The following is a 12575-nucleotide window of genomic DNA, read 5'->3' as shown; positions in this document are numbered from 1 at the left end:
GACTCACCATAAAATTAGTCGGGTTGGATTCACTCATTTTTAACTCGACTCATGGTGAGCCAACTCGTGTGAGCCGAGTTAGCTCACTTTCACATGTCTTACAATATTACTCACTTAGTTGATTAGTCATTTACATTAAACCCAATAAGAAAATAAGTACTCATGTGATTTAAAAGTGTCGATCAAGCCAAACAAATCATATGATTTTTCACGAAACTATGGTACCTTAAATCCAAAACAATATTAGGCACATATTGTCTTAATGATACCAAGCTTCAACATGGTCATGTCTTAGCTCTAATTTTAGTGTTAATTAATTACCGACACAATGATCATACTAACATCAATCTTCAGTAGTTTCACATTTAGTATACGCTTACAAACGTATCATAATGAACATTACATAATCGTTTCTCACTGGGTTACAAGTTGTTACAACTGATAATAATATCACAACAATACTATTGTAGTCGCAATTATGATCATGAATAGCAATTTAAAACCATGTAAGGAAACTTTAATCAGTATTGATCAAAGATGCAACCTCTTAATCAAAAAGGATTTGATTGAACTTTAATCATAAATACTTCTACTTTGAACCTCACCAATAGAGAGAAACCGCAGCGGAAGATAACTGTGAGTGGAAGAGGCGAAACTTTCAAAGAAAATGCCAAGGGGAAAAACGGGTATTTCAAACTTTTTGTGGGGGTGGAGTTAGCACTTATGGAAGTGCAAGATGCAAAAGCCCAATAAGAAGCTCATAAGAGATTAATCTCTGAACTCTTAAGTTTCTAGGAGAAATAATCAAACCTAAATATATTAAAATTAATTTTGATAAAACTCTAATCTAATAATAGTAAAACCTTGAGGACACAATGTGAGTTGTGTTACAGTTGAACCCGTATAAATTTGATACAATTTTTTTACCATTCTATTTTCCTTAATTATTTAAATTGAATTTACTTCTACTTGCACTTACTCTAATATTGTTTAGACCAATTCAATTTTTTGAAAATCTATTAGGAAAAATTTGTTTTGTAGAAAAATAAAATAAAATAAAATTCAGTTCATCCCTCTCTTCAATTTTATTGACCATTTGGATAAAAAATAGTTTAGTATGCTACGTCTCAATACTCCTTAACAAGCCTTTTAGATAGATAATGCAAGATATTGCACCCTTACATGACAAATTTTCCACTGAAAAATGTGATAAAAGAAACAAATAATTTCCATCAGTTCTCCATTATAAATGAAATGAACAAGAAAGGAAATAGGCTAAGTGTAAGTACTTTCTATTGTTAATATTACAACTCAACTACTCAAACCTCCCTAGCTGTTTAAAGAAATTATCTAACATGTCTAAAATGGAAACAAATTGACTTTGGTAACATATCTTTTGCATGTCAAACGCTATGGTTACTGATTCATATTTCCATTTGGAGAACTATTTGTAAGGATACCTTTAACAAGAAAAAAATTCATCAATCCTTGCATTTAAAATGAATATTTTCTAACTTAGAATGTCAAATGACTAATTTTGTGAACTTCGCTATAAAGAGGCCACTGGTTCGTGATGTCAAAGGGTCAAATCGCCATGTTTTTGGTATGCATCCACCTTTGCAAGGCCAATTTCTGGCAGCATCTATCTCTGTCAGCTCTGTAGATTGAAATAAGAATGCAAAAACATAGAGGAACACATAACTCAACTGCCAAAACATGAAGCAATACCGTGAATACAAAAAATATTTCTGATATCCAGAAGCATCCTAACTTAAACAGTACTAACTAGTACCTATCCTGCATAAACTTTTGCAAGTTAACCGTGTCCACCGAAATAAGAAATATATCGCAAAAGATCAAGCAGACCAGTTGATAATTTTGTAAAACTATGACAACATTCGAGCAGAAAATTTTCCCACCACAAAAGTAGCAGGTTGGGTGAAAGAGGATTTAAAGGCTTCAGGATAGAGGCAATATGTGCACGCATCTAAGAATGGGGAATGTCTACAAGAGAAGCACACAACATTTGACAAGAAACAAGCATAGTACAAAAGCTAACCATATTACTGAAATGGATGTGATTAGATGAAAATGGATACCACGAAATAATAAACATGGACCAGTGGAAGTACTCGATGATACATACATAATTTTCACCAACTGGAAATAATTTGAAGGGTGAAGATCATACCAGCAGTTCTATTTTCCTTCAAGAATTGTTCCACCACATCTTCATTCTGAGCAACAGTCAAGCTAATCGACAAGGTATTTTGTCAGTAAAATTAGCAAATGATATGGCACCTGTGTGCTGATTGTATTAAAAAGAGCCGAAGAAATTACAAAGTAATCAGGTTACCTGCAAGTGCTGTAGACAAGGGAACCTCCTGCTTTTAGCAGTCTGAAACCATTGGTGAGAAGATTAAGCTGCGGCCAAACACAAAAGGTATGTTCGTTAAACTAAGGTGAAATCTAAGACTAACGGCATTCATGTTTGAATTATGCCAAACATGGCAATAGAAACAATCTACAATATCTTCTTCACATACTTTTGGGTTAAATATGGCAAACAAATTTAAATTAGTGTCAATGCAACTGAAATAATACCAGTTTGCAATCACATTACTGAAAATGAGACATGTCCTATTTACAAGTTCCAACTTAAATAAAATCCGTATACTCTTGTTATAATATGCTTTGATGGATTGATGCTCATACAGTCGTTGACATACAATGTTTATGGAGTAACATAATAAGATCATAATTGGTAGGCCTTCTTAATGAAGGCTTTCTTCTTATTTTATTAGTTTTGCATAAGTAAACATTCCTTGTTATCTCTGATTCACTACTATATTCTATAAGGTCTAAAGGTAGCATTGCAGACTTAGCTAGTTTAATCATCTTAATCACCCGAACTCTTCCTCAACAATTTAGTTATGTACCCACAGAGATTTTCACAAATGTTTTAGGCATTACGTAGAGCATACTCTAAAGAGTGCCTCAGTTTATGATTGGCGTGCCAATACCCCTTAGGCTTTCTATCAAAAAGGGAAAACATTCAAAGCTAATGCCTGACACTAACACAGTAAATAATCCTGCACTGGTTTAATGATGGGAGTGTGTTAGAATATGTGTGAGAGAGAAAGTTTAATGATGATTGTTCCAGTAACTATTCTATGGTAGAGAATATGTAGTAATGGCTCAAGAGAATAAAGCCATTTGCCTGAAGAGCATGTAAGTCGTCAGTCCTCTCAGCATCTAACACACGGCGTTGAAGAGTTCTCCAACCCCAATGTTCAAACTTTTGAATATGTTTAATTGAACCATCATGAGTGCACTCTGCATCCACAAGGACCTGCATCAAATCCCAACAGATAATAAAATATTCAGGGTTGCTGAAAGCAAAGAATTATGCAAGATAAATTCAAAATGAAGTATAAGTTACCTTGTCATAGCCATGGTTTGCAAGCTCATCGTCAGATAAAGTCTTAAATAATTCTCCTTTAGTAAGACCAACAACCCCAGAACGATGTCCATAATAAATGAGTTCAGGAGGCTGAGAGCTAGACATCAATTGTGGAGAACCAGTTTTGGCAGCTCTTTTCCTTTCTTTCCATGGTCTTCTAGATGTCCACTCCTTGAACACATCCACTCTTTCTTCCGATCCAGACTCACCTGTTTGATACTTGATAGAAAGAAAACATTTCAAAAACAAGCAACACTGAATAATAAATATAATATAAAATTTAATTTATTGCGTTCCAGGATGAACCATCTCTATAACAACTAAACTTCAATTACATGATTCACAGTCAGAACGGGATCTGGTAGGAATAACTGAAAATGATGTTCCATCAGCAACAAAAAGCCGGCATTGATCCCCAAGCATGTACTTTTGCAGCATCGTCCTACATGCGGCCAAACGATGCCTTGCAGCATCTACTCCTGTCGCAGAGCCCGAATCACCAAGAAGGTCCAATATCATACAAAGTTTAGCACCTGAAAATAAAATTGTTACAAATACAATTATGATCAATATTGAATCGTTTCTCTAGGAAACTGATCAATTACATTCAATGTTGCTCTTTCAACTAAAAACAGAATCCTGCTAAGAAACAAGCACGTAAAAGCATCATTGAAACATAGCCATTCATCCATTTTCTTCCCGAAATAAAGCAATCTTAATCTCAAAATCATTCAGTTTTGCAACAGTACGAAGAAGAGAATACTCCCTCTAGTCTCATATAGAAAAAGGAAAAATAAACTCATGCTAATTAAGAAAGATAGTTAGCATCCTTCAATTGTATCAATCTCATTTAAAAACAAAACTTTTTAGCCGCATCACACTTCCTTGGAACTTCACATCAAAAACACAACAAGAGAGTCATTGACACAACAAAACCTCCATTGAATGAAGGGTATTTTGAGATTGGTAAAAACAGTTAACATTTGCTTATATTTGAGACTTATAAACACAAGCAAGTAAAGAAAGAAACATCTACCAGGAGCAGCACACAGGTCGAGGACATGATCTCCGGGTGACACTTCTAAAGCCATAACCGCAGCTCCAGAAGCAGCATCAATTCCATATATCTGATTCAGAGGAAATCCAACAACAGCCAAGTTTTAAACAAAAAGACATTCACAAACTTTGCTTCTCAAAAATTACATTTTGCATTAAAATTTACTTGACTGTTGTATGAAGAGCCAAAGCAAGATTCCTTGATCAGTTACCTTTCCTTCTCGGTATGCCCTAGAGCCAGCAATTTGAACGTGCGGTGGAAGAGAGAAAAAGCCCGGTAACCACTCTAGTTTTTCGAGGTTGCACTTAACCTCTGCTTCAACCTCTTCAATACATGCTTCACAACCAGGTTTTAACCTTCCAAGACAAAATATAAATAGGAAAAAAAGTGTGAAATTGAAAGGCAGAAATGAAGTAGGGGTAGAAAGGGTGGAATTGGAATTACCGAATGTATCTTGGGGTGGAATCGATTGCAGTGTAAAGGGAAGGATCAAGCCCATTGGCCTCCAGGAAGTGAAGGAAAGCCTCTGGCAGTGGCGCCATTGCAGCGTTTTCTCCTTCCATCCAAACCTCAATTCGGGTTCAACTACATATTTTGGTGGGTTGCGGTAACAACCAATATTAGGAAAATCAAATTAATGTTTCTTCTCTTAGGTTTTGTTTCCAATGTTGTTAACTCAGTTATAGTTATCATTGTTTGTGTTAAAAAAAAAGATATCATTCTTTTTTTTCACAAAAATATTCTTTTAATTTTGTTTTTGCTCTTCTTTATTTTAAATTTCAAAAACATCAATTTTAAAGTTCTAGACAAACATAGTTAATATTTTCTATTTTAAAATATTTAATTATATTATATTATAAATAACAATTAATTTAAATAGTTCATTTCCTTTTAATTGTCATTATAATAGTTTTAACTTATAAAAAATATTTGATATGATATAAAAATATTGGATATGATAAACTCCCTAAGGAATCTCTAATCTCCAAATGTTTAAATAATTTTAGTTTATAAAAAAATTTGCAAATTGGAAATTGTTTTGCACATTATCAAACACAATTTTAATGCTTTAATTTCTCAAACTCGGTAGGATATTTTTAATATTTTAAGAATGAGAATTAAGGATGAGAGAAAAAAATACAAATATTTAAATCTAACAAGATAAGGTTGGATAGGTAAGGGTTGAGTTTAGTTTAAACGAGAAGACAAGTTGAATTAGGTTACATTAAAATTAAGCTAGACTAAATTTTGATTATATGTTAAATTTAATTTTAAGTCAGATAAAGTTTGATTAAGATAAACTTAAATCAATCTAAGTCAAGTCATCTTAGGCTTAAGTCAAATTTAGTCAAATTAAATTAAAGTTAGATCAAAATAGGTTCAAATCAAGTTAAATCATACTAAGTGTCCAAATCAAATATAGAAGTGAGAATTTGTTGTTATTTGACACCTTTGTGTAGTTCCCTCTTGATTAATCTCCAATGCATCATATGTGTGCATGCCTGCGTGCAAATGTGCATCCTGATGTGTGTGATGTTATTTTACTTTTTTGATATTATTCATGCACTGTAAAAATTTTCGTAACTATACATGTATTTTTACCAAAGGAAATAATTCTCCTGTAAACCAAACTTATTGATGAATTTTACAAAAATATTTTAAAATTTAAATTATCGACATATATTTTCATTAATAATAAATCTATTGATAAATTATAATTTATATTATCAATAAATATTTGTATCGGTCATGTATTTCACAATCCATATAAAACTTTCATCAAAAATAAATTTGTAACACTCTTATGTTACTAATCTTAACTCATTATGAAATTTCTTATTTTATACTTGAATTTTTCACCATTTGTATTTTCTCATTACTTTTTTTCATAAGGGTTATAAGGTTATAATCATTAAGAGATTGTAATCGGCATATATATGACATAAGTTTTATACATATAAGACATTTGACATCACTTTAACCCAAAATTTTAAGACAATGGTGTTATGAGTTTTTATTCTTATATAATGTTTAACTTTGTCTATTCTATCAAATGTGAGACTTTTGACTCACACTTAAACTATTTATAATAATTTCCCCTAAAGGGTGAGTCCCTTGTTTTTACTTTCATAGTCATTGAAAGATTCTGGTCCGCATATATATAACATAAGTCTTACACATATAAAATCTTTGACACCACTTTAATCCTAAAACCTTAAGATAATAGTGTTATGGGTCTTTATTTTTATATAATGTTTAACTTTATTTATTTTATTTAATGTGAAACTTTTGACTCACACTTGAATTATTTTCGACGGGTATTTCACAATCGATATAAAACCTTCATCAAAAATAAATTTGTAACATTCTCATGTTACTAATTTAAACTCATTATGGAATTTCTCATTTTACACTTGAATTTTTCATCATTTGTATTTTGTATCATTCAAGTTCTTGATTTTCATTCGACTTATTTATTTTATTATTTTAAATTTAACGTTTTACAATAAATAATTTTACGTAAACATAATTTTCAAAATATACCAATACTCCATAAAAGAAAATTAAAACTAAATTATAAAATTCAAATTTAAAAATCAATAGCCGGAGAATCCGAGAAGGAACCAAATTCAAAGTTCAGAGTTCAGCATCGTGAATCTTAAATTGTGACTTGAAGAAGAAAATAAGTGTAGTTACTTAATTTTTTAAAAATATATTACATCCGAAAAAAAAAAATCACAATTTGTGGGAATTATTGTAAATTTTTTAATGCGTAAATATTTTTGAATTATGTTTAAATTCTATAAATAAAAGATTGAGTTAATTAGTTTATCTTGAAAGGAATGGGAAGCATGGTAAAATGGAATCCGACACACCCTGCTACTAATCTGACGCGTCACCCAATTCAATCACTTTTCTATTTTCTTTTTTATTTTATATATTCAATTCAATCTCTTTCACTAAAACCTATCCATCCACTAGTGTTGGAAACTTTACATTATCAAACACAATATCAGTTGTTGTATCATAAAACCATTGTCGGTCCAGATACACAACATAACCACCACAAATCACAAATCTTCTCCCTCCATTTTTTCACTTTTCTTCCTTACCCTATAAATATCACCTCTTTCAACAACCACACGCTACCAATTCAACAACACCCACTTCCCCTCATGGGTTCTATTGGAATCAAAAGGTTTGTTTCAGAATCACCACTCTCTTCAACATTTCCCTTCGTTTTTACTTTCCTAATACATAGTTTCAGAGTCACTGAATGACTTTATCATTATTATTAATGATTTTTAATTATTATCAACAAATTGTGTGTGGTTGTCTTTCTTCCCTTCTGGATTACAATATCTGTCCTTTTTTGTTTTGGCCTTCTGAAGCTCGGGATCCGAGGTTGTCACCATTGATGTTCATGCAACCAAGGGTTTGATCCAGACCGGTCATGTTTATCTCGATGTCAGGTAATAAAAAGCTCTGTTTTTTTCTTTTCTTTTTATTTGTTGGTTGAAAATCAATTACTGAAATTAATTTCTGGGTTTATGCATAAATCGTGTTTATTTTTTGTAATTAATAGGACGGTGGAAGAGTTTCAGAAAGGGCATGTGGATGCTGAGAAGATCATTAACATTCCGTACATGTTTAATACACCAGAAGGTAAAACATTTGTTACTTTTGGGGATATGAATGTTCTTTGTTTAGTGGTAATTGAAAATGAATTCTATAATTAGAATGCGAAATCTTGTGATTTTGGAGAACAGGTAGGGTGAAGAACCAGGAGTTTCTGAAGGAGGTTTTATCAGCGTGCAAGAAAGAAGATCGCATCATCGTGGTAACTTTCTTCTTCGATGCTTAATAAAAAATTGAGTTTAATTATTATCCTTTTCATGCTTAAACTTGTTTTATATCTACGTTTACTACCATATTTAAATTTGATTAGTCAAAGATTTTGAAATTAGTTTCATTCATTTATCACTTTTAATCAATCTCTGATACATACTTTTTTAAGTAAACTATATTTTTAATTTATTAATAACTAGTTTTAATAAACAAGAAATTAAAAATACAGTTCATGATTATTTTTTTTGAATGACTATTTAATAACATGAAAAATTACTAGTATATGTTAACGGCACGATATATACTATCAGTAAAATAATTAGTTAAACGCATTCATAATGCAAAATTACGTTAACATTTTTTTTTGTGGGTATAAAATGAATTTGGATTACAGGGTTGTCAAAGTGGAGTGCGATCTGTGTATGCAACTAGTGATCTTCTGACAGAAGTAAGTATTAGTAAACTTCACAAGTTTCTGATCCATGTTATTTTTCATTCGTTTGCTTTATGTTCCATGTTTTTGTTCTAAGTTGTCGAGTTTTAATTGTTAGGAAAATGATTTTTTAATAATTAAATTTTGATTATTTTTTTTATAATATGATGTAACATTTTTTAAATAGTTTTTATTTTCTTATAATTATCAAAATTATTTGTTAGAATATTATTGTTTTTTATCATAATACTAACTTTTATTAATTTAACGTGATTTTACAGGGTTTTAAGGATGTGACCAACATGGGAGGAGGATATCTTGATTGGGTTAAAAATCAATTTCCAGTGAAAACACCTTCGGATTTGGTTAAAGATGAAGTTCCAAAGAAAGTACCTTTGGATTTGGTTAAAAACGAATTGCCATTAAAAACACCATAATTAAACTAAATTAAAAAAAAAAAAGAGGCCTTTCATGAGTTACACGAACATTGATCATTCTGAATGGTTCGCAATACAAGGATATGTATTATTAGTATTACCTTATCTTTGTTAATCACTACTTTAAGCTTGTTCAGTAAGAAGACAAATAAGGAAACCAATGTATTGTATCCATGAAGTGATAACATTGATCAAAATATTGTTTATTTACTTCTTTCATTTTATCTGATTATTCTTTTATTATATAAAGTTGCAAGCAAAAGTACTTAGGTACGATACCCACGTTTCTAGCTAGAGCATTTAGAATTTATTCAATTTACTCATAGTTTGAGCTATATTTTATACGTTCTAGTTAGTTATTCTGTTATTCTTCTAAAATTTGTATCTATTTCAAGTATATTTTTATGATTTTCTCTTAACATTCTTAAAATTGTTCCATAAATTATATTTGTCATGGGATAATCGAGTTAAAGAAAGTCAAAGAAAGTTATAATTCTAATTATTAAAATCAATACCAAATATATTATGTCAATGATATTATTTTAAAATTCTTGATATTTTGTTGATATTGTGTAATCATTATTATCAATTATTTTCTATATTATTTATTAGTATTCAATGATGACTTTATTAAAGAGATTATGATTATGTTGTAACACAACACCTGCAATACGAATGTACAAAAATGCACGGCAATATTCCTTAGGCATGAGCAAAATATCCTAACTCGTCCGAAACCATTCTACTCGAATAGAAAAACATGTGTGCGGGTCGGTTTGTATGGATCGGGTTAAATCGAATAAAATTTTTCGGGTCCAGATGGATTTACATGGTCGGGTTCAATATTTAATTCTTAAAACCATGGATACCCGCCCCGCCCCATATATTTAATATAAAATGAAAACTTTCATTTCAAACCCTAATTTTCTACCGCTTCACTTCTCTTCCTCATTTTCTGCCGCTTCACTTCTCTTCCTCAGACAAAAATCATTCACTGTCATGATACTTCCATCTCCAAATCAGTGATCTTCCTCTGGCTTCCCTCGCCTCCACGCAGTTTATCTCTTCCCTCTCTCTAAGCATCAAATATCTTCTTCATCCATTCGATCAAAACCCTTATGTTTGGGGAAGACGACGTTCAGATTTGTCCCAAACCACAACGCGATTTCACTGGAGCAGATCTACAATGCGAGCCATTGCGAGTCATTGCGAGCCACCACGAGTCATAAAAATGGTTGTTGGTTGTTGTTTTGAAGGAAGATGTAAATTTGATATCAAAGGACGGAACAACTCGTACCTCTGTTTCTTTGTTGTCTGTTTTGTTGTAGGTTTATTCTGGGAGTCTCAAGTTTCATTGTTGTTCTTTTTTTTTTGGAGCTTCAAGCTTCAGATTTGTTTTTTTTGGTAGTTTTCATTTTTGTTCTAGTTGTTCTTTGAAATTTGTAACGTGTTTCTGTCAAACTTTTGTTGTAGATTTAGTCATAATTTTTTTTTATTAATTTGATTTAACCCCATCAACCCACCCGAATGAATCCGTCTAAATAAATCCATATTCGTATTAAACTGATGTATTAACCGGTCAGAATGGATATTTAAATTTAAAATATCGGTTACGTCGGATGGGGCAGGTTGGATCTGAATCTGATCCAACCCGACCCCTGCTCACCCCTAATATTCCTTTCCTCCATTTTATCTTTCTTGGTTTCAAAGCTCTTAAGCTTGAAGGCTCTCGATCCAATGATGTCTTCTGCAGTCAACACAAATCATAAAAATGACCTACCCACAACTGTTTCTGTATAGTTGAACATAAATAACTATCTCCTATGGAAGTCACTAGACTAGTTCTTCCATTGATAAGAGGTTACAAACTTAATGGCTACATACTATGAATACAAGAATGTCCAAAACCGTTTGTCACTAGTGACAAGTGACAAAACTCAAAAAACCAATTCTGACTATGAAAAGTGGATTGCACAAGATCAAGCTCTCCTAGCGTGGCTAAGAAATTTAATGGCCATTGATATTGCAACATAGTTGTTGCATTGTGAAACCTCCAAGGAACTTTGGGATGAAACTCAAAGCCTAGCAGGTGCACACACAAAATAAACCACAATCTACCTTAAGTTAAAACTTCACAACACTCGCAAAGGAGAAATGAAGATGGATCAATATCTTATCAAAATGAAGAACTTTGCTGATAAATTAATGTTCGCAGGATCACCAATCTCCAACTCATATTTGATTATTCAAATGCTGAATGGACTGGATGTTGATTACAATCCGGTGGTGGTCAAATTAACTGATCAAATCAACCTTAGTTGGGTTGATCTACAAACCCAATTATTGGCTTTTGAAAGCAGAATAGAACAGTTGAACAATTTCAATAATCTTTCAATGAATACTTCAGCAAACCTTGCAACCAAAACTGATTTTAGAAGCAACAAACCAGGGACACAAGGTAATTGGAGGGGCTCTAACTTTAGAGGAGGTAAAGGAAGAGGTAGATCTAAACCAATATGTCAAGTATGTAACAAGATCGAACACATAGCAGTGAATTGCTTTTATCGTTATGATAAGTCATACACAAGTTCAAATCATAATGCTGAAAATAACAAGAGAGAAAATCATAGTGCTTTCATAGCCTCCCTCTACCACAATCATGGTTATGAATCATACTTTGGTACTTTGATAGTGGAGCTCGCAATCATGTGACCCATCAAAATGAAAAACTTCAAGATCTCAATGAAAACAATGGTACGACTTCTTCACTCTTAATTGGAAATGGTGAAATATTTAAAATATTGGCCTCGGGCACAACCAAATTGAATAACCTCAACTTGCATAATGTTTTATATGTTACAAAAATAACAAAAAATTTGTTGAGTGTATCTATGCTAACTATCGACAATAATGCCCTTGTTGAATTTTATGCAAACTACTGTTATATGAAGGACAAATTGGCAGGGAAAATATTACTAAGAGGGAAACTTAGAGATGGATTATACCAACTTTCAAGTGTCAACTCCCAAGTCAATAAAGATTCATGTGTCTACATATTGCTAAAGGAGAATTGGCATAAAAAGCTTGGACACCCCAACAATAAAGTCTTAGAAAAGGTGCTGAAGAATTGCAATGTCAAGACATCATCACGTGATCAATTTTCATTTTGTGAAGTTTGTCAATTTGGAAAACTTCACTTGTTACCATTTAAATCCTCTTCCTTTCATGCTAAGGAACCTTTAAAATTGATTCAAAATTATGTATGGGGACCTGCCCCAATTTTATCTCCTTCTAATTTTAAGTATTATGTTCTTTTCATTGATGATTACAACATGT

General features: G+C 31.9%; 2 protein-coding genes across 2 annotated transcripts; one reads left to right on the top strand and one right to left on the bottom strand.

Moving 5' to 3' along the window:
• Positions 1–1210: 1210 nt before the first annotated feature.
• On the bottom strand, positions 1211–5165 carry LOC114178117. The gene is made up of 9 exons (XM_028063834.1): positions 4965–5165; positions 4732–4876; positions 4500–4590; positions 3799–3996; positions 3443–3672; positions 3221–3352; positions 2357–2424; positions 2192–2253; positions 1211–1657 (listed from the first exon to the last, which is right to left on the bottom strand). The coding sequence occupies exons 1-9, from the start codon at positions 5081–5083 to the stop codon at positions 1524–1526; spliced, it is 1179 nt and encodes a 392-aa protein (XP_027919635.1). The 5' UTR covers positions 5084–5165; the 3' UTR covers positions 1211–1523.
• A 2323-nt stretch (positions 5166–7488) lies between these two features.
• LOC114178118 (thiosulfate sulfurtransferase 18) lies at positions 7489–9471 on the top strand. The gene is made up of 6 exons (XM_028063835.1): positions 7489–7719; positions 7913–7993; positions 8107–8186; positions 8291–8361; positions 8764–8817; positions 9084–9471. Exons 1-6 carry the CDS (start codon positions 7697–7699, stop codon positions 9237–9239), a joined length of 465 nt encoding a protein of 154 aa, XP_027919636.1. The 5' UTR covers positions 7489–7696; the 3' UTR covers positions 9240–9471.
• The last annotated feature ends 3104 nt before the right edge of the window (positions 9472–12575 follow it).

Source organism: Vigna unguiculata, chromosome 3 (genome assembly GCF_004118075.2).
Source record: "Vigna unguiculata cultivar IT97K-499-35 chromosome 3, ASM411807v1, whole genome shotgun sequence".
NCBI lineage: Eukaryota > Viridiplantae > Streptophyta > Magnoliopsida > Fabales > Fabaceae > Vigna > Vigna unguiculata.
The sequence above is the reverse complement of the archived record's forward strand: the minus strand, read 5'-3'. Positions and strand labels throughout refer to the sequence as shown.